This window comes from Geotrypetes seraphini, chromosome 8 (assembly GCF_902459505.1).
Source record: "Geotrypetes seraphini chromosome 8, aGeoSer1.1, whole genome shotgun sequence".
Lineage (NCBI taxonomy): Eukaryota > Metazoa > Chordata > Amphibia > Gymnophiona > Dermophiidae > Geotrypetes > Geotrypetes seraphini.
In genome coordinates this window covers 109,657,174-109,682,569 of record NC_047091.1, presented here as the reverse complement: position 1 = coordinate 109,682,569, position 25,396 = coordinate 109,657,174, and the positions used below count along the sequence as shown (strand labels likewise).

Below are 25,396 nucleotides of genomic sequence, written 5' to 3'. Positions count from 1 at the left end.
GACACACTGACTGAATATTTCAAATATATTCCTCAACACCATCTTCCAGGGTTTCAGCAATCATCACTCTGACTCAACTCCACATGCATCTCCTTCAATCTTCATATGATGCATGTGAACTTTCCTCTAGAGTCGCTGCCTTTTCAGTGGCGATGTGCAGGCTTGCCTGGCTCTGCACTATAGACATGGACCCTAATCTTCAAGATCATCTGGCCAACATTCCTTGTCAAGGCAATGAACTGTTTGATGACTCCATCGAGGCAGCTACTAAACGATTGTCTGAACATGAGAAATCGTTTGCTTCCATCACTTGTCCTAAGCCTAAGCCTTCTACCTCTAAAGGCTTCAGACCTCTTCCATCTTACCAGAGGCGTTTTCCACAGAGAGCATCTCATTTCTACAAGAGCGCCTCTTAAGAAACAACCACAACAACAACAGAGGCAGCAGAAACCTCAGACTCCTGCTGCACCTAAGGCCTCTCAGCCTTTTTGACCATCTAATACAGAGCATAACCTCCATTGTTCTGCCTCTGTCCTCTCCCCTTCCCATTGGCAATCGTCTCCATCATTTTTACCACCGCTGGGAGATCATTACATCAGACCTCTGGGTGCTGTCCATCAGGGAAGGATACTCTCTTCATTTCATTCAGGTTCCTCCAGGTCAGCCTTCCAATCCATCCCAGACCGCCCTTCTTCTTCAGGAAGCTCAAGCTCTGCTTCATCTCCGTGCCATCGAGAAAGTTCCCCCAGAACAGCAGTTACTCCAGTTACTTCTAGTTCCGAAGAAGACAGGCGATCTGCGACCCATTTTGGATCTCAGAGTCCTCAACAAATTTCTTATCGGAGAGAAATTTTAGATGCTGTCTCTGGCATCATTATACCCCCTTCTAGATCAGAACGATTGGTTATGTTCTCTAGATCTCAAAGAGGCTTATACTCGCATTTCCATTCATCCAGCCTCTTGACAGTTCCTCAGATTTCGGGTGGGGAATCTGCATTTTCAGTACAGAGAGCTACCTTTCAGCCTGGTTTCATCTCTAAGAGTGTTCACCAAGTGCCTAGTTCTAGTAGCAGCAGCTCTTCGGAACCATGGGCTCCAGGTGTTCCTGTACCTAGACAACTGGCTCATCAAAGATTCAACATCTCAAGGGGTTATTGTAGCGATCCAATGGACTAAGTGGTTCCTATAAAGCTTGGAGTTCAAAATCAACTTTCCCAGGTCCCAGCCCTCTCAGACTTTGCAGGTCATTGGAGTTTTTCTGGACACTGTCTGACTCAGAGCATTCCTTTCTCAACAACGTCAGGCTGTTCTCATTCATCTCTGCCACAAAGTGTCTTCCTTGACAACAATTTCAGCAACCAATTAGATTCAGCACTACAAACATCCATACATCAAAAATGGAGAAAAAAACCTCAGTGTCTAATAGGGGTAACAAAAAAACTTCCCATATAGACAAGCCAGTCTCAAAATACCAACTTTGAAACCAGCAGACACATCCTTGGTAAAAAAAAAAAAAAAAAAAAACAACCTCCAAGATAAGTGGAAATACACTATTGATTATAACAGTCCTTAATAATAAATCAAAATACCATCACTTATCTGAAAATGTAGTATTCAAAATGATCTTTGTAGTAGTGCTGAGATGTGGAAGCAGGAACAACCCGCATAGTGGAGCATGAGCACTAGGCACAGCAGCTAAACACTCCTCACCGCTTACACTTTATCTCCACAGTAAGTGCAAGATAGATCTCTTTGCATCTCCTCACAACAACAAACTGCCTCAGTTCTGCTCCAGGATATACTCTCCTCACCGATTTGAGGCAGATGCTTTTCTACTGGAATGGATGAATCAGTTTCTCTATGCGTTCCTCCATTCCCTCTCATCTTTGTCAAACTCAAACAGGAACATGCCACCATGATTCTGATAGCTCCTCAGTGGCCCAGACAACCTTGGTACTCCCTTCTACTTCAACTCAGTAGCAGGGGGCCACTGCTTCTACTACTTTTTCCCTCTCTGCTTACACAGAGTCAGGGGTCTCTACTTTATCCCAACCTGCAGTCTCTACCCCTGAAAGCTTGGTACCTCTCAACTTAACTGTAACTCTACAGTTTTCTCAATCTGTACAGGACGTTTTAGATGCTTCTAGGAAGCCGATCACTAAACAGTGCTACAATCAGAAATGGACTAGATTTTCTGCTTGATGTACCATTCATCACAAGGAGCCTCAATCTACCTCCTTGTCTTCAGTTTTGGATTACCTGTTCCATTTGCCTCAATCAGGCCTAAAATCCATATCCATTCGAGTCCATCTCAGTGCAATTGCTGCTTTCCATCAGCCTATCGAAGGGAAATCCCTTTCTGCTCATCCTGTGGTTTCCAGATTTATGAAAGGACTTTTTAATGTCAAACCACCTCCAGTGGTTTGGGATCTCAATGTTGTTCTTGCTAAATTGATGAAGCCTCCTTTCGAACCAATGGATTCGGCTCATCTTAAATATCTCACTTGGAAAGTGGGTTTTCTCATTGCTCTCGCGTCTGCTCGCAGGGTCAGCGAGCTCCAAGCTTTAGTTGCAGACCCACCTTTCACAGTATTCCATCATGACAAGGTGGTCCTCCGTACTCATCCTAAATTCTTACCTAAAGTGGTTTCAGAATTTCATCTCAATCAATCCATTGTACTTCCAGTGTTTTTTCCAAGGCCTCATTCTCACTCTGGAGAATCAGCTCTTCATACTCTGGACTGTAAGTGTGCTTTGGCTTTCTACTTGCAACGCACTCAACCACATAGATCTGCACCTCAATTTTTTGTCTCCTTCGATCCAAACAAGTTGGGACATCTGATTTCCAAGCGCACCATCTCCAAATGGTTAGCTGCTTGCATCTCTTTCTTCTATGCTCAGGCTGTACTGCATCTACAGAGTTGAGTCACAGCCCACAAAGTCAGAGCCATGGTGGCATCAGTGGCTTTCCTCAGACCTACTCCTATTGAGGAAATCTGCAAAGCTGCCACTTGGTCCTCGGTTCATACATTCACTTCTCATTATTGTCTGGATACTTTTTCCAGATGGGATGGCCATTTCGGCCAGGCAGTTTTACAAACTTTATTCTCCTAAGTTGCCAACACTCCCACTTTCCCATTTTGGTTAGCTTGGAGGTCACCCACATGTGGGAATATGCTGCCTGTTTGTCCTGGGATAAAGCACAGTTACTTACCATAACAGGTGCTATCCAGGGACAGCAGGCAGATATTCTCGCAACCCACCCACCTCCCCTGGTTGGCTTCACTGCTAGCTATCTGAATTAAGGAGACACATGCTCTGCACTGGGTGGTGCGGCAGTCGCGCATGCGCGGTGCGGTTGTCGCAAACTTTCTAAAGTTCTACAAGCAAGTCTGCTTGTGAAGCTGTCCGCATCCGGGCTCCATGGATGACATTGCCCACATGTGAGAATATCTGCCTGCTGTCCCTGGATAACACCTGTTACGGTAAGTAACTGTGCTTTTTGTAACATATTATATCTAGCTTTATGGTTTAATCTTGCTTCGTTGCCAGCTCTGTCTCTTCATCAAAGATGGGAGAAACTTGAAGTGATATTTATTGAAACATATTTAATATATTATAAAAGATTTAATTCAAAAATCATAAATTATTAAAAACCGAAAAAAAATTTCTCTATAAAAATAAACATTATCCAAAAAGGAGGTTTTGACCAGTGATGGTACTCAAAACCCCAAATTGGTGTCTTTCCATTGATTGGACTCCGGGGGTTCTTTGAGGTCTTTACTTCTCCTTTTGGTTATATATGTGCATCATATGCCACATTTAGTGTTCTACACTTAATTGCCTTAGGTACTTTTTGAAAACTAAACAAGCTTTTTCACTCGATTTTGCTCAGTGTAAACTGTGTGTGATAAATAGCCACATAAAAACATAAAAGCCTTACTGGGTCAGACCAATGGTCCATCAAGCCCATTAGTCCGTTCTCATGGTGGCCAATCCAGGTCACTAGTACCTGGCCAAAACCCAAAGAGTAGCAACATTCCTCTCTGTTAGGTATTAGCTCATACTCACAAACACCAGCTCTGGCAGAACACACATCTACCATCTCTCGCTCTCTGTCTCTCTGTGTGTCTCTCTCTGTCAACACTGACTCTCCCATCGTGATTAGTATAGTATGTGCCTACATATCCTTTTCATTCCTCCTCTAGAAGTCATGTGGCACTTCGTAATGCAGCTGTTAAGAGAAAGGAAGTATGGTGAAAGAGGACATTTAAGATGAGGGCTGTGTTGGAGTGGAATAGTTGCCTACTTAGAGGGGAGGAGTTGGATTTGCAGTTTAGGAAAGCGGTGAAAGTGCTGCTGTTTCCTTGATTTGTTAACTGGGAGTTTTAATGTTTTTATGATTGAACACCATCTTGATTAACATTTTGCAGACAAGAAGAGTGTATATGTGTTAAATACGTGTAATAATTGGTTGCATCACCTTTAGCAGCAATAATTGCAACCAGATGCTTCATATCATTTGATACCAATTGTTCATAACACTATCGAGTAATCTTAGCCCACTCTTTATTTATTTATTTTCCTTTTTCCAGAATTGCTTTATTTCAGACACATTTGTAGGTTCTCAAGCCTGAGCTGTTTGTTTCAGGTCCTCTGTGACAGCATACATAAGTCAGGATTTTTGACTAGGCCAATCCAAAAACACTAATTTTGTTTCTCCTTAGCCATACAGATGTAGACTTGCTCATGTGTTTTGGATCATCTTGCTGCATAACCCAATTATTCTTAACTCAAGCTATGAACAAGATGACTGGACAGTCTCCTTAAGAATTTTCTGATACAGTGCAGAATCATGGTACCTTCAATAATGGCAAGTTTTCCAGGTCCTGAGACAGAAAAGCATCCCCACACCATCACACTAATACTACCATGTTTGATTATTGGTATGATGATCTTGCTATTAAATGCTGCTATTTGCTTTACACCAGACATAATGAGACCTATGATGTCCAAAGAATTCCACTTTTGATTGCCTGTCCATAAAACATTATCCCGAAAGGCTTGGGGATCATCTGGGTGTGTTTGCAAGTGTGAGACTAGCATTGATATTACTCTTGTCATATCTGTTTAATTTCCTTTCCTTTCCTTTAGTTTGGCTGCATCATCTTGAGACCTGCCCTCGGAATACTTGGATGCGGGGCTCTTGGACTGCTCTGCCTTTATGAGAGAAAAAGTTTGTTCTTCCTTTTTTCTTTTAATCTGTTGAAGCAGAGAAAGAAGAGTGCCACAGATGTGGTGTTGGGGCTCATGTTACAAAAAGCTGCAGTGGTTGATGGGACGTGTGTGTGTTGTACTTGAGATCTTTTGCTTTGGCAGATGCATACTGGGAGTTTTCTACTGAGCCACCAGCAGGTTATACCGTGAGTTTACTGGAAAAGTTCAGTTACCGTCAGATGGTAGGAAGTGATAATGCCTGCTTGTTCAGCACAATACAGCCTGACTAAAGGAAAGGAAATTAACAGTTATGACATAATTTCACCTTGTCCACAGGAGAAAAAAAGGTGCAAAAAAATCTAAAGTAACTTTGTACCTGTGGTAATTTTTTTTTCAAAAGGGAAAGTACATATATACTTTAACCTTTTGACCTATAATACAAAATCTGAGTTAAAGTACCTGCAGACAGTGCTTTCATAATGGCACATCAGGTTACACCATCCCTTTAAGTAAAGCTCAACTGGCTGTAAGTCATCAAATTTTGATGTTGGGTCTAAGGAAGATGAATAGAATGGATAAGCAGCTAGGAACCCATTCTGAGAAATAAGCTGAAGAGTCCATGTCCCACAAATGCCCTCATCTCCTGCCTCATCTCAGTCCTGGAGCATTCTTGTCTGGGTGTTAGGACTGGTGAGTTTTTCTGAAGTCATTAGGCTGCCATTAGGTACTAATGTCAGGAAATGAACAGTGTACTGCTTGGAATATAATGTCTGCTTTTCCTCACCTTCTTTCTAGTCCCTCAGAATAATGAGAAGCTGCAGGACAGTCCATGTATTTTTGCATTGACTCCACGCCAAGTGGAACTGATTAGAAATTCCAGGTACCAGCCATTTTTTCTGCTTTTTGTCTTCTCAGTTTGCATTGGAACTGGCCATTCTTACTGTATTAAAGTGCTTTTATAAATCATTTGACTGCTACTTTTAGCTTGTATGTAAGGAAAGATTGAAAGGAAAACTGTCCTGAACCAACTTTTAAACTACTTCCTGTTATAAAAATTTACCTTTCTTGACTTGACTAAAATTGGTGTCCAGCAAATAAGTAGTATGAGAACCAGAGAGCAAAGCAAATCTTATTTTGTTGGCACAGATTGATCTGTGTGAGAAGAATGCCTCTTACCTTTTTATATTTCATTTGCAGTATTAATCTGACATTTTCTTACCATGAATTTGGTTCTATTTCAAGTTTTCCTTTTTGCCAAACTCCTATATTTATGTATTTAGGATGTAGTTAGAACTGACAGTATTCAAATCCAGATTCAAAGCCCACTTCTTTGATGCTTTCAATTCCAAACTCCAACCCACCTTCTAAGTAGAGAATGACACGGTAAAGGGTTCCCGCGGTGAACTGCGGTTGTGGGAAACAATATAGCCAACTTAAGGCGGGAATGGGAACAAGGTCTTCCACTTCCCCACAAGAGTGGTAAACGGCCTTGTTCTCGTGGCAAAAATTGTACCAAGGTCAGCGTGACAACATTCCCTCTCCCTACGGCTCAGCATCTACTCCCCAGTTCCCCTCACACCTACCTTACCCGGACGAGTCGGCTGCGCCACGCTGAAAAATCTTGAGAAGCCTGCTTGCAAAACTGAAGGAGGGACTCGTCAGCTGAAGGAAAGCTTGGAGCAGACCTCTGAAGTTTTTTCAGTGTGGTGGTGCTTTTACCTGAAGGAGCCAGCCGTGTGGATAATGAAAAATCTTCAGAAGCCTGTTCAAGGCCTTCCTCTGCCAATGAGTCCCTCCTTGATGTTTCTTGGTTTTGTGAAACTGGAAGTTACATCGAGGAGGGGGTCATCAGCAAAAGGAAGGCCTCTTGAGAAGGCTGCTCAAGATTTTTCAGCTTGGTTGGCTCATTCGAGTAGTAGTTGCGAGGGGAGCTCGGGAGGAGATGCTGACCTGTGTTTGGGGATGTCGCCTGCCACTATCAATGTATTTGCTGGTGGGGGGTGCTGGCTGTTTCAGAACTAGAGCTGAAGGATGGTGCTGGATTTGGGCTGGGGAAAGAGAGGTAATGGACCAATGGGGGGGAGGGTTGGGGCTGGAGGGAAGGGAGAGAGCTACTGATTGGGGGGGGGACTGGAACTGAAGGGAAAAGAGAGGTGCTAGACCTAAAGCTGGAAGGGAGAGGTACTGAATTTGCGGCTCAGATCTGGAGCTAGAGGGAAGGGAGAGAGATGTTGGACCCATTAGAGGAGGGGCTAGAGGGAAGGGAAAGAGGTTCTGGATCCTTGGGCTATGTTGAGAGAAGGGAGAGCGGTACTGGACCTGCAGGGAGGAGAAGAGGGAAGGGAAAGAGATGCTGAACCAAGGGGATGATGCAAGTGAAATATTTAACACAGTGGAGGGAGGGAGAAAAGAGAGGGTGAGACAATTTGGTGTAAAGGAATAAGGGGAGCAGCTGAACACAAGGAGATACAAAAAGAGGAAGATTGTGGGTATGGATAGGAGCATAGGAATAGAGAATGACACGGTGACGGTTTACCCGCGGCCACCGCATTTAAGCCGCGGGTCACCGCCGAAAACGGGGAAGAAAAATAGCAGTCGCTGCGGTGACGGGGACAAGGCCATTCACCGACCGCGGAAACGGTGAACAGGTTTGTCCCCGCGGGCCAATGTACCCCCTTCTAGGAACCGCTATTTCACCGTGCTCCTCATTTGTCATTTCAACCCTTCCTGCCAATCGCAGCAGAAGGGTACCCAACCCCTCCTGCCGGTCCTCCCAATGGCCTCCCCTAAGATCGCCGGCAGGAGGGTACCCAACCCCTCCTGCTGGACCCCCCCCAACGAACCCTCCCACCCCGGAACCCCCTTAGTCTTACTTTTCAAGTTGGACCGGACAGCTCCTCGCTCGTCTGGCCAGCAGGCCTGCCTCCGTCCAAATGAGGCGGGCCCGCCCCTCCCCTCCCCTCCCTAACCCACAGGATCCTAGGGCCTGATTGGCCCAAGCACCTAAGGCCCCTCCTATAGCGGGAGTGGCTTTAGGTGCCTAGACCAATCAGGCTCTAGGATCCTGTGGGTTGGGCAGGGTAGGGGCGGGCCCGCCTCATTTGGACGGAGGCAGGCCTGCTGGCCAGACGAGCGAGGAGCTGTCCGGTGCAACTTGAAAAGTAAGACTAAGGGGGTTCCGGGGTGGGAGGGTTCGTTGGGGGGGGGTCCAGCAGGAGGGGTTGGGTACCCTCCTGCCGGCGCTCTTAGGGGAGGCCATTGGGAGGCAGGGGAGGGGAGGGGCGGGCCCGCCTCATTTGGACGGAGGCAGGCCTGCTGGCCAGACGAGCGAGGAGCTGTCCGGTCCAACTTGAAAAGTAAGACTAAGGGGGTTCCGGGGTGGGAGGGTTCGTTGGGGGGGGGTGTCCAGCAGGAGGGGTTGGGTGCCCTCCTGCCGTGATCGCTGGGGGGAGGGGAGACTTGCAGCCGTAGCCGCGGTCACTATGCTAATCACGGCAGCATTTAAAGTACATGTCGTGTTTGTTTTTGCATTGCTAGCCCCAGGGGTGGTGGAAGATTAGTGATTGAAAAACTGTATGAAAAATAACTATTTTAAATTTAGTGATCAAAATGTGTCAGTTTTGAGAATTTTTATTAATTAATTTTTTCTCTGCGTGTTTTGTTTTTGTATAGTTATTAACTAATATTTAACTAAGTTTTAAAGTTTTAAAGAATGTTTCCTTTATACGTAAATAAAGAAAAGTGAATGGGATTGCAGTGGCGGTGACGGGGCGGTGAATGGGGTGGCAGTGGCGGTGACGGGGCGGTGAAGAGGATGGTGAGACGGGGACGGGGCGGTGACGGGGTTGGTGAGACGGGGACGGGGCGGTGACGGGGATGGTGAGACGGGGACGGGGCGGTGACGGGGACCAATTTTTTCACCGTGTCATTCTCTACATAGGAACAGGGACGCAAAGGGGAACGCTTTATAATAAAGTCAATGGGGCAGTGCCAGGCATAGGAGGGTATATCGACACAGAAGATGGCTAGACATGAGGGGGAGAGGAACGCAGAAGAGAGATGTTGGACGTGGGGGGGCATAGGGACACAGGATTGACACTGAGCACAGAGAGGATAGGGAGACAGAATAGTGTTGATGAAGGTAGGGACATGGGCACAGGGGAAATACTAGAAAGGGAAGTATAGGAGACAGAGAAAGGAGATGCTTGCTGTACAAGGGGGGAAAACATACACAGAGATTGAAGATGAATGGTGAGCAGGAAGAAAGAAGACATGTCAAATGGTCAGAAGACCCTGGCAAGTGAGTTAAGAGTAGATGGATGGAAACAGAAACCAGCTCTTGAGACCAATGTGATGTGAAGAATAAAATGACAAAGACAGCTGCCTGGACGGAGTTGGGGGGATTGGGTCGGAACCGACGCTGAAGGGGGCCGAATGAGGCCGGATGTGAAGGGCAAAAGACCCTCTGAAAAACCCGTGACCCCCGTGGAGGAAAGAGAACCCCCAGCCGCCTGAAGATAAGCCTTGCACAAGGCTAGTACAAAATCTGAGGAAAACCCCCCTGGTGGCACAGCAGGATTCACTGCCAAAGCAGGAGACCCAGTAGAAACCTGCCCCTGTCTCTCCAATACAGGGGGAAGGTCACCTGAGGCTTTAGACAAAATGGAGGAGCTTCCCACCAAAATCAGTGCAAAACCCGCCGAAAAAAACTCTAAGGCTTGCAGCGGCAAAGAGGCCTGAACCACCTCAGCCGCTAAAGCCAGCAGCAGCGGAAAGTGAGTCCCCAGCACTATCGGCAGTAAGGGAAACCTTTGTTTACCTGACCATTGGCGGCTGGGGAAATTCCTGCGTGCTGCTGACGCGCAAAGGGGAACCCTGCTTGCCAGCATACAAAGCCGGGGAGGATTCCCATCTGTGGTGATGGACACACTGCAAACACAGGCCAGCTGCAGCGATCTCGCGGCAGGAACACAATGAGCACTCTATCCCTTTAAAACTACTTATTGCGAAAACCGCTACTATCTGAAAAATAAAAGTGGTATTAGCAATTAGAGAATGATACAGTGAATGTTGCAGGTAACCTGCTGAAACAGGAAGAAAAAAAGCCTGGTTGCCGCGGGTACTGAGACAAGGCCATTCACCGCCCCGTGGCCCGTGGAGTGGTGAATGGCCTTGTCCCCGCAGTTGAGGCAACGAGCGCAAAATACCTTTCACCCCTCACGACCGTGCGGTCCAGCAGCCCCCTCCCTCCTTCCTCTCAGTCTGGGCATCTCCCTCCCTCCCCCTCACCTTTGCTGGCGATTTTCATTTTTCTGTCTTCGAGTGGCACAAGTATTTAAACAAGTAACGCGCGGCTGCCTCAAACTTCTCCTCTGACTGAACTAGAAACAGGAAGTTGCATCAGAGGAGAAGTTTCAGTGTAGCCGCACATACCTTGAGGAAAGGCTTGGGCCGCTCAGAGACAGAAAAGTGAAAATCGCAAGCGAAGGGGAAGGGAGGGAGAGAGAGATCCGAACAGTGGCGATCAGGAGGGAAGGAGGGGGCTGCTGTACCGTGCGAAGGATGCTGAAGGAAAGTGGGGAGGGGAGAGAGTAGAACAGACGCTGAAGGAATGTGGAGAGGAGAGAGGGGAGCACTTACTGGATGGAAGCGGGGGGATAAAGGAAAAAAAGGGCACATGCTGGATTAGGGAGACAGATACCAGATCTGAGGGGAGGAAAGGAGGAGAAAGATGCTAAAAACCAGCCCCCCAAACATGGAACTCACTCCCTATCGATTTAAGGGAAGAACGTGATTTGGACAGATTTAAGAGCCAATTAAAAAGCTTTCTTTTTAAGGATGCATTTTATAATTAGAAAGCTTGAGTAGTAGCCTTATTTCAATTGCATTTCTTTACTTCTCTGAAATACATGATCTTTCCCTTCCCAGTGTAGTTTCCCATATATGTCTTATTTACTATCAAAGAACTTATATTTCTCTTTCCTTTTGTTTAATATGTTTGTAATATTAGTTTTTAATATATCTTACAAGATTTAGTTTGTCGTTTGTTTTGTTGTCCCCAAATTGTAATTTTACTGATTTGTACATCGCTTAGAACTTTGAATAAGTGATCAAATTTATATTAAACTTGAAACTTGAAGAAAACAGAGATGCCAGACTATGGGGGGAGCGGAGGGAAGAAGATGGGTGCCAGACCAATTGGGGGGGTGAGGGAGAGATGGAAGGGAGAGGCACAGTAACAGAGTAGATGCCATATGGAAGACAAGAAGATGGGGAAAGCAGAAACCAGACAACAAAGGTAGAAAAAAATTATTTCTTTTCTTTTCTTTAGGATAAAGTAGTATATTAGATGTGTTGATAAACATTTATAAACAAAGCCCTGCCAGCTGAAGATCTCTTCCTCTAGTTCAGCAGCCAGAACTTTGATATATGAAATGACGATTTTACAGAATATTGTTTCTTTTTATACTTTAATAAAATAAGTTCAGTATAAAACTATTTGAGGCTTGTGTGGATGGGATCAGATGGTTTGCGAGGATGGGGCGGAGACTGGGACTGAGCAGGCGGGGTTGGGACAAATTTTTTCCCCATGTCATTCTCTATTAGCAATTAAATGCAATTTACCTCAGTTGAAGGTTTCCCTTCACACCGGCAATGCCTCAGGGTTTTTTTTCCCTTAATATAACTGTAAGGGACAATTGAACAGACCCCACTGGCTCTCAAAGCCATATGCCTTGCTGGTGTTGGTGGCAAGGCTTACAGCTGAGACACCTCTAGTGAAAAAATTTTTGGGGAGGTGGGTAGGGACTTAACTCATCAAGTGTGACACCCTCGAGGTTGGACGGACCCCCCAAAAGGGTCCCCCAAGCTCAGTTTGGCACCACAGATGAGGACAAGAAGGCCTAAACAAAATCCAACAGTCCTACACTAAATCAGGCTGCACAGGCTTACCACCTCCACCTGCTGGAGATTGATAGCAAACTGATTGTATTTAGGAAAGCAAAGCCCACTTGTATTTCAGCCAAAAGTTTGTGTCTCAGTCTCCACCTGCTGGTCATGGTGAGCTATTACCAATCAGTGAGCTATGCTGGTCTGGAGAGACGATAAAAGAAATACATTTTTCATTCCCTCTTTCCAGTTTGTCCCACAGTGCCTCTTCCTTACACTTTAGATCCTGTAATTGTGTGGTTTTAATATGATCTTTAACATATAATGACACTCCCCCTCCTTTTCTTCCTACCCTGTCTTTCCTGAACAGATTCTAGCCCGATATAACTATTTCCCAGTCATGGCTCACTGTGAACCACGTCTCCGTGATCACCACAATCCAACTCAGCTTCTAGATTAAGAACCTCATTTCCCATACTTTGAGAATTAGTATATACTGCGTTTCAGACATTGCCCCTTTTTCTCATTTGTGTAAAAGTATTTAGTGATTAACTTACCCGAGAGCTTATACTTAACTTGTGGTATTGATCATCCTGCCCCAATGATTCTAGTTTTAAAGCCCTCTTCAGTAGGTTAGTCAAGTTTGCTGCTGAAGACATTTCATCCCTTCATTGATAAATGCACACCATCTCAACTGAGTATGCCTTGAAAAATCATCCTATGGTCCAGTAAGCCAAAACGCTGTTGACACCAGCCATGCATTCATCTCCGGGATGCGAGCTTCTCTGCTCTGGCCTCTACCCTCGACAAGGAGGATTGATGGAAACACCACCTGTGTACCTGATTGCTTCACCTTCCCTCCCATAGCCATGAAATCACTTTTGATACATTCAGAAGGGTACCTTACAGTATCATTAGTGCCATCATGGATGAGTAACATCAGATAATAGTCATTAGGCTCGATGAGTCTTAGCAAGCTCTCCATAACATCTTGATTTTTGGCACCAGGCAGACAGCAAACCTCCCAGGACATCATGTCTGGTCTGCAGATGGATGCCTCTGTACCCCTTAAAAGGGAATTGCCAACCACCACTGTCTTTCACCTAGTGGTCACAGATTCAGCAACTTTGGTGATTTCAAGCTTTGGTCATTCCTTTCCCTGGGATGCTCTCTTCTCCTCCGCTTCCATGGCTGCATACCGGTTCTTTAGTTCAAGGGTAGGTGGAGTCACAGTATCAATCCTGTAGGGTCTTGTAACCTGAGTCCAGCTGTTCTCCATCAGCACAACCTCTTCTTCCCCAGTGCTGGAAATCTTTGATGTCTCATGGCAGAGACACTATCCAGGAGCTTACCTTTCTACATTTCCTCTTGAGTGATACTGATGATGGATGCCAGTCTGTATTGCCTTCTGCAAACCTTATGGGTAAAGGGAAGAAACCCACTTGTCAAGCCTACTGTACCCTTCTACTAGAAAGATTATTGAGGTAAAAACCTAATCTTCCCCTAGAATGGTGATAGTAGAAGAGACCCTGGATATCTCATCCTACACTTCAAGACCTGCCTCTCTCTATACAGGACCTCCTTTATTAAACTAATGTCCACTAAGAAACCTCCTATGATGGAGCTCTAACCTCAACACTGCTTCCTGAGAAAATTTCTCAAGGCCTTTTCCGCCCTTATTGTTAGTAAAGCTTTTCTAATCCTGCTCTTCAGTATATGTTATAGTTTATAATAATAATAATAATAATTTTATTTCTTATATACCGCTGTACCGTGAGGTTCTAAGCGGTTTACAGTATAAACAAAAGAAATGCAATAAGTAAGATTAATTAAGATGAAGAGAAAGTACTTAGAATTCCCTGACTGTCCCAAAGGCTCACATTCTTGCTAAAGTACTTGAGAAAAATAAATTAGTTAGGTTATAAACATAGAGTAGAAGAAGGTAGGAAAACAGTTCATAGACACGAGACATCACTGATAGGATTGAGAGGATCCTAGACGGAGCAGAGACAGAGGAGACTGCGGTAATAATCCACGTCGGAACAAACGATGTGAGCCGGAGGAACTTCAGCATGGACGCACTGACTGACCAGTTCAGGGTCCTGGGACGAAAGCTGAAGCGGAGCACACGGAGGATAGCATTCTCGGAGATCCTGCCTGTACCGAGAGCAGATGCAAAGAGGCAGTCAGACATCCAAGCTGTGAATGCATGGTTGAGGAGATGGTGCCAGGAGGAGGGCTTCCGCTTTGTGAGGAACTGGACGTCCTTCTGGAGAAAGAACAAGCTCTACCGGCGGGACGGACTGCACCTGAGCACAGCGGGAACCAGACTACTGGCAGCCAATGTGAGGAAGGAGATCGAGAGGGCTTTAAACTGAGGAGAGGGGGAAAGCCGACAGCTGATCTGATGTTGACGCTTCGGAAAACAGTATCCAGAACAGATGCTGAACGAGCTGACTGCAGGGAGGAAACAGAGGGACCGGAAGATCTCAAAATCAGACAGCGAGGGAAACAACGGGTAAAGGGAGCTTGCTGGGAGAAGACTAAGGGGCACAGGGACACGGGGCTGGGTGGCATGAGGGCGAAAGCCGAGGGTAATATAGAGGTACCACAGGGCGAAGGGGATCAAACAGAGGCTCAAGGGATGATAGCCCAGGAGGGGGACGGTAGGGCTAGGAATCCCAGAGGAAAAGCGGAGACGTGGGGTGGCAGGAATGTGGGGAAGCAGGAAGCCAAGAGGGTAAAGGCTGAGGGCAAGGCAGAAACACAGAGAGCGGGAAAATTGCCAGAAATCCAAGGGCAAGTGGCCCAGGTAAATGCAAAGGTGGAAGAAAAACGACGGAACCTGCGGGGCTTATACGCAAATGCAAGAAGCCTCACGGCCAAGATGGGTGAACTAGAAGTCGTGGCCAAAGAGGAGGACCTGGATATAATTGGGATTGTAGAAACCTGGTGGACAGAGGAAAATCAATGGGATGTAGCGCTGCCGGGGTACAAGCTCTACAGGAGGGACAGGACCCACAAAAAGGGGGGAGGCATAGCACTATATATAAAGGACTCTATCCACTCGATCAGGATGGATATGGCAACAAAGGCAGAGGAGCTGGAATCGCTATGGGTCAAATTACCGGGAAACAAGGGTGCGGGCATAAAACTGGGGCTTTACTATCGACCACCTGGTACACCAGAGGGAGTCGGACACGACTTGGAAGCGGAACTGAAACAGGAGTGCAGGACTGGAAGTGTAACAGTGATGGGGGACTTCAACTACCCAGGGATAGACTGGAGTACGGGTCACTCCAACTGCACGAGGGAGACAGGATTTGTAGAAGCTGTGAAGGACTGCTTCATGGAGCAACTAGTCAAAGAACCGACGCGAGGGGGTACTACTCTTGACCTCATCCTAAACGGTTTAGGGGGGCCTGCAAGAGGGGTAGAAGTGGGAGGACCGCTAGGAAACAGTGATCACAACATGATCAGATTCACATTAGAAAGAGGGACACCCATAGTTAGGAGGACCGCAACAACTGCGCTGAACTTCAAGAAAGGGAACTATGTTGCTATGAGGGAAATGGTGGGGAGGAAGCTCAGAAACATCTTTAGGATGGAGACTGTGGGAAGCGCCTGGACCCTATTCAGGGACACCCTGCAGGAAGCGCAAAGAATGTACGTCCCCAGTTTCAGGAAAGGCTGCAAGAACAAGCGATCAAAGGACCCGGTTTGGATGTCAATAGAAGTAAAGAGGGCGATAAAAGACAAAAAAGTATCTTTCCAGAGTTGGAAAAAGGACCCAACAGAGGAAAACCGTCAGGCGCACAGGAAATGCCAAAAGGAATGCCACCGGGAGGTTAAAAAAGCAAAAGGGAAATACGAAGAGGGGCTGGCCAGGGAGGCGAAAAACTTCAAGGCATTCTTCAGTTACGTTAAGGGGAAGCGACCAGCGAGAGAGGAGGTGGGGCCGTTGGACGATGGGGACAGGAAGGGAGTGATTAAGGAGGATAAAGAGGTAGCTGAGAGGTTGAACACGTTCTTCTCGTCGGTTTTCACGAGCGAAGACACTTCTAATATACCGGACTCAGAGGACCTCATGAGTGGGGAACAGGCTGAGAAATTAGAACACATAGAGGTAAGTAAGGAGGATGTCCTCAAACAGATAGACAGGTTAAAATGCGGCAAATCACCGGGCCCGGACGGGATCCACCCAAGGGTTCTGAAGGAACTAAGACAGGAAATAGCGGGCACAATCCAACATGTTTGCAACCTATCCTTGAAAACGGGTGAGGTACCAGAGGACTGGAAATTGGCAAATGTCACACCCATCTTCAAGAAGGGATCGAGGGGTGACCCCGGGAACTACAGGCCGGTGAGCCTGACTTCAATTATAGGGAAGATGGTGGAAGCTATGATCAAGGACGGCATTTGCGAGCACATTGAGAGGAATGGCCTACTGAGAACAAGCCAGCACGGATTCTGTAAGGGGAGGTCGTGCCTAACGAACCTGCTGTACTTCTTTGAGGGAATAAGCAGTCGCATGGACAAAGGGGAGCCCATAGACATCATTTACCTCGATTTTCAGAAGGCTTTCGACAAGGTGCCACATGAAAGGCTACTTAAGAAGCTTTGGAACCACGGGGTGGGAGGGGATGTGCACAGATGGATCGAGCACTGGTTGTCGGGTAGACTGCAGAGGGTTGGAGTAAAGGGTCAATACTCTGACTGGCGGGGAGTCACGAGCGGTGTGCCACAGGGATCGGTGCTGGGGCCGTTACTCTTTAACATATTCATCAATGACCTGGAAAAGGAGGCAAAGTGTGAGGTTATAAAATTCGCAGACGATACCAAACTGTGCGGCAGAGTTAGGACCAGGGAGGAGTGTGAGGACCTACAAAGAGACCTGGACAAGCTGGAAGACTGGGCAAACAAATGGCAAATGCGCTTCAACGTGGACAAATGCAAGGTCATGCATATAGGGAAAAAGAACCCGTTGTTCAGCTACAAATTGGGGGGGGGTATTGATGGGAGACAGCAGACTCGAGAGAGACTTGGGTGTGCTGGTGGATGCATCACTGAAGCCATCTGCACAGTGCGCGGCAGCCTCGAAAAAAGCCAACAGGATGCTGGGCATCATAAAAAAGGGCATAACAACCAGAACACGGGAAGTCATCATGCCATTGTATCGAGCGATGGTGCGTCCGCATCTGGAATACTGCGTTCAGTACTGGTCGCCGCACCTCAAGAAGGACATGGCGGTACTTGAGAGAGTCCAAAGGAGAGCAACGAAAATGGTAAAAGGGCTGGAACACTGCTCATACGCCGAGAGGCTGGATAGGCTGGGGCTCTTCTCTCTGGAAAAAAGGAGGCTCAGGGGAGATATGATAGAGACCTTCAAGATCATGAGGGGCATAGAGAGGGTGGATAGGGACAGATTCTTCAGACTGAAGGGGACAGCAAATACAAGGGGGCATTCTGAGAAACTGAAGGGAGATAGGTTCAGAACAAATGCAAGGAAGTTCTTTTTCACCCAGAGGGTCGTGGACACTTGGAATGCGCTACCGGAGGAAGTGATCAGGCAGGGTACGGTCCAAGGATTCAAACAGGGATTGGACGGATTCCTGAGGGATAAAGGGATCATGGGATACTGAGGGAGGAGCTGGGATGTAACAAAAGTATAGAAAGTTTGTCAGGTAATGAGTATAAACCAACCAGGTCGTGCATGTGCAGGACCGGAGGGCTGGGACTTCGATGGGAAGGCAGGACCAAATTGGGAGGCCAAGGTGGCAGGGGAGCCCCTTCAGATGATTCAGACAGGTTGTGATCTGTTTGGGCCGCCGCGGGAGCGGACTGCTGGGCAGGATGGACCTATGGTCTGACCCGGCAGAGGCACTGCTTATGTTCTTATGTTCTTAATACATTATACATTATATATTGTTCAAGGCGGAATACAAATTATAGGAATTACCAAAAGAATTGCGTAATATAGATTATCTAGATAAATTACATAACAGTGATTCGTGTACATTACATGGTGTGGTAGAGGATTCAATTTTGAGAATTACATATCAAGGGAAGTTTATGCGAAGTGTATCATTTTTGTGGTGGTTCTATATATAAAAATTTATATTTTCTTTATGTTCCTGATCTAGTTGGAGTAGTGTGACCCTCTTAAACAGTCTAGAATGTATCTCCAGCGGGGACAGGATCAGTGGGTTTTTCTGTTTATGGAGGGGGAGGAGGGGTCAGGTCTTAACCATTTATTTTTTTTTCTCAATGGAGATTTTGTTTTTTTCATTTCACTTCTTCAGTCCACAGCTTGCCTGCCTCCTCCCTCCTTCCCCACATATTCCCCCATGATGCAGGATGACATTGCAAAATGTGATAACTTGTTCTTTCTCACATATCTCACTCTTTTTTTTCCTAGGGATTTGCAACCTGGTATGAAATCTGTGCAAGTTGTGCTGAGGTAAGTTTGGAGCTCTGGATTTGGCTTTTGCAGAGAAGACACAGAGTGTGGAGAGATGAGAGATTTATTAATGCACAATATAAATGACTTTATCCCTACATATTCTCCTAATAGTGTGCCATTTCTGTATAGTCATTCCGATTGAGGTTACATCTGTATTACAGGCAATAAACTATCTTATCACTAGCACATAAGCTCAGTAGTCAAAAAATGTTTTTATAAGTTAAAAATTATCCATTCCATTTCAGGTCTTTTAGATCAAGAATCCCTCAATTCATTCTTTAGTTATAACACAGCTGGACTACAGAAACTCCCTTTACCATGGTATAAATCAAAAAGAAATCAGATGACTTTAGATAATACAAAACACAGCGGTGAAATTCATCTACAAGGCTAAAAAATACAACCATGTTACCTCTTTCTTGAAACACGCTCACTGGTTGCCATTATCCTACCACATCTCATTTAAAATCTTCCTACTTGTTTTCAAAACAAAATAAGAAAGCACACCGGCATTCATTGTCAGACTATTGATCTCTCACACAACATTGCGACTACTATGATCTTCCCAGCAAAATCTTTCAATTCCATTACTTCGCCATATATTTTATGACACAATACTGAAACAATTTTTTCTGTTTTAGCTCCGACATCATGGAACATACTTCCAAGCCATATCAGAAATGAAACATCCTTCTCAATATATAAGACAAATCTAAAGACCTTTTTGTTTAAGGATGCCTTTGCTTCCTTCCTAAGAAGTTTCCTTCCCTAGGTAGTGTAATACATCGCTTTTTCCCCCTCCTAATGTGTGAGCGCTTTTTTAAAATTATTATTGTTTGAATATTGTATTTTTCTCCAGAGACAGGCAGGGGATATTCAGCCCCACTTGATGGTGAAGTCTCTGTCTGAGCCTAATGATGTCGGTACTCTCCCCTAGCTATAGTAAGCTTTTGAGCTTACTAAGCATGTGCAGGATTGCCCTACTACTCGAGCCCCTCACCTCTGCCTGTCAGTTTTTTTTCTGACCATTCTGACCCGTTCCTGCACAGTCACGGCTCTCCCTTTTCTCAGAGAAAAATATTAATAGGAAAAAGTAGTTTTTAGTCAGGAAAGCCTTGGCTTTCTAGCCCTTAGGGCAGTAATTAAAATTTTTTTAAAAAGCGAGGGCGTGGCTTGATCGCGCATGAAAACGGTCGGGTGAGGAAGGAGCTCCGTGCTGGCAGACTTTTTTTAAAGTCAAATAAGTTACGAGAAAGATTTTTCTTTTTACTCAAACAAGTGTTAGAAATATATACTGCCGATCCTGTAACATAAAATGGCTTCGGGGAAGCAAATAAAGAATGACTCAGCGTTTACAGCCACAGGAAGCATAAAAAGATCAAAACCAGAGCCAGTAACACCGTTGAAGACTCCATTGCATAAAGATGGTAAAGACGAAAATGAGGTTTTGAAGAAGCTTCATGAAATTAAAGAAATAATGTTGGATAACGCAAAGAAGTTAAAGGATCTTGGAGAAGAAGTTGCTAATCTCAATAAAAGAATGGAGAGGGTAGAAATAAAAGTAAATGATATGGAGGAAAGAATCAAAGTGATGGAGGCAGAACTAACTCAAATAAAACTGGATCAGAAAAAAATTGAAATACCCGTGATCTGGAGGACTGCTTAAATAGAGAGAGGAGGCGCAATTTAAGGATCTTGGGTTTACCAGAAGGGGTGGAGAAAAGTAATAATAATAATAATAATTTTATTTCTTATATACCGCTATACCCTAAGTTCGAAGCGGTTTACAGTGGGGTCGTGTCTAGAGAGAGTACAGTGTTAACAGTAGGATACAGGGTGACACAAAGTGAGCAGGTACTGGGTGATTACAATAAGGTACGAGATATTAACACGAAAAAACAGTTACAGTATGTTTACAATGGGGTACAGGGTACTGGGGTGTTTACAATAAGGTGCAAGATATTAACAAGAGAACAGTTACAGGATGTTTACAATAAGATACCGGAAGTACCAAGTAAGGTGCGAGATATTAGCACGAGAAAACAGTAACAGTATGTTTACAATGGGGTAGAGGGTACTGGGGTGTTTACCATAAGGTACAAGATATCAACAAGAGAACAGTTACAGGATGTTTACAATAAGATACAGGAAGTACCAAGTGAGCGGGTACTGGGGTGATTACAGTAGGTTCAAGATAACAAGATAGCAAGAGAATAGTTACAGGATGTTTAAAATCAGATACAGGATGTTATACTAAGTTATAGGATGATACAATATGAACAGTTACAAGGGATCAGTGCTGTTTACAGCTACATATATATGATGAGCGTGAGAGAGGTACAGCATTAAACGTTGGGGGAGGGGAAAAGGAGGGGGAGGACTTTCGAGGCGGTTTATAATTGGTAGGGGGAGAGTTTAGGTGGTGTTGAAGAGGCGGGTTTTCAGAGATTTTCTGAAGTCCGCATACGATGTGGCTTCGAGTATAGGTTTTGCTAGCCATGTGTTCAGTTGGGCTGCCTGGAAAGAAAGCATTCTGTTTAGGTACTTCTTGTAGTGACATGATTTCAGTGATGGGTAAGTAAAGAGGTTTGTTCTGCAGGAAGTCTTTTTTGGGCAGTAGGTGAGGAATTGGGAAGCTAGGTAAGTTGGTAGCATCCTGAAGATCGCTTTGAAGCTGATGCAGGCAAACTTGAAAAGTATTCTGGATTCTACTGGTAACCAGTGGAGTCTTTGGAGGTATGGAGAGACATGTTCCCATTTCTTGAGTCCGAAGATGAGACGGACGGCCGTGTTTTGGATTAATCTTAGCTTTTGGAGGGACTTTTTGTATGCTCCTAAAAATATGATGTTGCAGTAGTCCAGAGTACTCAAGATGGAGGCTTGTACAAGTAGACGAAAGGATGATTCGTCGAAGAGTTTTTTGATGGTGCGAAGTTTCCAAAGGGTAGAGATACATTTTTTGAACATTAGATCGGTGTGTTTTTCTAGTGTTAATCCAATTTCCTTTCTAGAGAACTTTATACCTAAAATACTGCCTCTTAAAAACGAAGTTTCCTATAGAGATTGAGAAGGCACATAGGATCCCCGCAAAGAGATCTGACAAGCAGGTGGGTCCACGCCAGTTAATATTTAAGTTGTTAAGACATCAACAGGTCATGGAGATATTTCATTTAGCAAAACAAAATAAAAACTTGAAATGCCAGGATGCCCATATACATATAGTTCCTGATTTTGCCAGAGCTACTGCAAACAAGAGGAAAAGGTTTTTGGAGCTCAGACCTCAATTAAGAGCAATGGGGACCAAATACGGGCTGCTATACCCTGCAATTATAAGGATTACTTTTGAAAATAAAACTATAAATTTTGATGAGCCAGATAAACTACAAGATATTTTATATCAACAGGAGCAGCCAATGTCATCATGAATCCCTCATTGGATATTAAAGAAATTATTTATTTACTAGTGTTTAAGCCCGTTACATTAATGGGTGCTAGTAAAGCCTCCTTCCCTCACATGTCCCCTATTTTCAGCCCCAGTTCCAGCTCCAAACCCATTTTTATCCCCCCAGCCCCCTTCTCCCATCTTTTCCCTTTCAGCTCCAGCCCCCTTTTCTCACCAGCAGCATTTCCCTCCCCACTCCACTTCCCTGTGCAGTAGCAGCAGAAGCATATCCTCCCCCTCCATTTTCCTGTGCAGCAGCATTTCCCTCCCCCAATCCACTTCCCTGTGCATCAGCACCTCTTCCCTGTTCCCCCGGTCCCTCTTCCCTGCTCCCCCTGTCCAGAAGCCCCTCTTATGTACTCCCCCTGCCCCACTTCCCTGCTCCCTTGGTCCAGCAGCACCTCTTCCCTGCTCCCCTGGTCCAGCAGCACATCTTCCCTGCTCCCCCTCACTGCCTTCCAGACTTTGTCCCACCCCCACCCTCCGAAGCCAGCTTGCCTTCCTGTCTGCCATCCCCCTGTGCAGTAGAACTCTCCACCCCCCCGCCAGCAGCACCTCTTCCCTGCTCTCCCCGGTCCCTCTTCACATATTTTTAAAATGGCCTAAAACAGAAGTCTGCCATATTGCATTGCAGTTACAAAATGATTTACAGTGGATCTTTGTACCTGCCTGCCAGCCATCCTCCTGTGCAGTAGAACCCTCTCCCCCCACCCCCCAGTGCACCCTTTAATGTTTTATTTTATTTCAGTGCTGAGATTGTGTGTTAGCAAACGTTACAATATGATTTCAAATATAAAAATTTGCCTTCATAGAACACTAATAACATCAGACAAGAATGCTATGAATACAGTTCAAATTGTATGGTTTAATGGCTTCTGATGTGAGATATAGAACGGTCCCTACCCTGCCCAACACACAGGATCCTAGAGCCTGATTGGCCCAAGTGCCTAAGGCCCCTCCTATAGCTGGAGGGGCTATTAGGCGCCTGGACCAATCGGGTCCTAGGATCCTGTGGGTTGGGCAAGGCGGGCCTGCCTCATTTGGACGGAGGCGAGCCTGCTGGCCGGACGTGCGAGGAGCTGTCCAGTCCAACTTACTGGTAAGGTCAAGGGAGGGTTCTGGGGTGGTGGAGTTCGCTGGAGTCCCTCTATCTGATCACTTCCCTGTGGTACTCTCGCTTCAAATCACCGCTGACCCCCCCCCCCCCCCCCCCCCCGACCGGACTTGGCGTTTCCCGGGATACCTCTTTAAAGACCTTGCTTTTCACAAGTGTCTGCGAGATAAGTGGCTGGATTATTATAGTACTAACTACGCCCCTGATCTTGATCCGGGTCTCTTCTGGGAAGCTTCCAAGGCGGTACTGCGTGGTTTCGTTATTGCCTATGTCGCTGGGAAAAAAAAGAAACAAGAAGCAGAGTTGCTGACGTTATCGGGCGAGCTACAGCAGTTACAGAGGTGCCACCAGGGGACCTTGCTGGACGCTGATCGTATCCGCATACGTACCCTTAGACAACAGATAGATGTGATTCTTACACAGCGGGCGGAACGAGAGCTGTATTTCCGTCGATATAACCTTCATCGTTGGGGGGGGAGGTGGGAAAGCTGTCAGGTTACTGGCACGTTTAGTCCGTCCCTATCGCAAACGTCAGGTTATTACAGCTATCGCCGATCTAAAGGGTCACACTTATACGACCGAACCCCATATCCATCACCAATTCGTGACTTATTACAAAGATCTCTACGCCCATAAGCCTTCTGAAGATACCGATCGGGTGGCTTTTTTTCAGAATGTCCTCCTCCCTAAGCTCACTCCGGCCCAGATTCAAGCTCTGAATGCTCCCATTGAACGCCTTGAGGTGGAGATGGGTATTAAGGAGCTTACATTAACTAAATCTCCAGGGCGCGAATACTATAAAATTTTGTCCGACGACATTTCCACCTCTTTGGCGGCAGCTTATAATTCTTTACATTTGAGTCATGTGATGTGCTGAACAGAGCAGGACGTATCTTGCTCGTGCTCCGGGGTCCCAGGTCCTTTCCCACCTTGCCTGGCCTCATTTAGTGTCTACCAGGGCGACATAGTGCTGGGAGCAGTGCATGGACAGGTTTGTCCAGCATTTCATCTGGCTATGAGTGGACGGGCGACTAGAAAGGACAAAGAAAAAGACGTGCGGCCTTCGAAGTCCGATTCCAAGATGGCGGTGGCAGAGCCGTGTTCCGCGCTACTCCTTTCTGATGTGCATATTGAAGCGCTGTCGGCATCCGTGGTACGTGCCTTGGATTCCCGTTTTGAACAACTTTCGGGGCAGCTTACCTCTTTAGAAGCTCTACTCACGGAGACTACTCGGCGCACAGGGCAATTTGAGACACGGGTGGCGCTTGTGGAGGATGCGCACACTTCCTCAGCAGCCGATCTCTTTTTCCTCAAAGAGCAGCTGCTGGTTGTGGTTGGAATGGCGACTCATGTTTCCTCTACGTTTATGTCATGTTCTCAGTATCAAAATGCCTAGACTGTATATAGAAAACAGAATATTAATGGATACATGGAAAACCTTACGATATGTCAGTAATTTAACATCTATTCCAATTTATAAATCGACGAATCAAACTATATGGCTAAACTCCCAAGATTCAAATTTGCGGATTTAAGGTCATCTGGAAGCACTGGATGATTTCAAGTATACATATTTTAGATGATGTTATTTCAAATGGTAAACTGCTTGATTTTTTACAATTGCAGCATAAATATGATCTTAATAAATCACAAAGCTTTAGATGGTTGCAACTGAAGCAGGCCATTCAGGTAATAATAATAACAGTTTATATACCGCAGGATCATGAAGTTCTATGCGGTTTACAAAGATTAAAAGATGGTACAAATTGATTGAACTTAACAGAGGTGAAAGATAGGTAGGGTTCCCTGAATGGAAAAATCTTAATACGCAATATAGCTTGGAATTTTTATGCTTTCAGGTAGACTTCCTGGGACACCAGGCCGCACAGTGGTATAAATTGATAAACGGATTTGTAAATAAAAATCCTAAAACTGGTCTTAGGGATATTTGGAGCATTGAGATTAAGCATCAAATTACTGCATCTCAATGGCCACTAATTTGGTCTTGGAGGATGAGATGTACAGTGTCTGCATCTATGAGACAAACTTGGTTTTTTCTCTTGCATAGAGCATTTTGGACCCTAGTTAGATTACAAAAGTTAAATAGCTCTACATCTGATAGATGCTGCCATTGTAATCTTGAAGCAAGGACTCTAGATCACTTATTATTCTATTGTCCATTTATCTTGGCCCTTTGAAAATCAATATGGGGCCAAATAAATTGTTTATTGGAAAATCCTGTGGCATTATTGTATGATACAGTTCTATTTGG

At 45.5% G+C, this 25,396-nt stretch overlaps 1 protein-coding gene across 3 annotated transcripts in view; it reads left to right on the top strand.

Annotated features, from left to right (window-relative positions):
* The window catches only part of PIAS4 (protein inhibitor of activated STAT 4), a 129,116-nt gene that overhangs the window by 28,402 nt on the left and 75,318 nt on the right, over nt 1-25,396 (top strand). For all 3 annotated transcript variants that reach the window (XM_033954594.1, XM_033954595.1, XM_033954596.1), the window contains exons 3-4: nt 6,013-6,097; nt 18,524-18,565. In XM_033954594.1, coding sequence (XP_033810485.1) covers nt 6,013-6,097; nt 18,524-18,565 — 127 coding nt within the window. The remainder of the gene's footprint in view (nt 1-6,012; nt 6,098-18,523; nt 18,566-25,396) is intronic.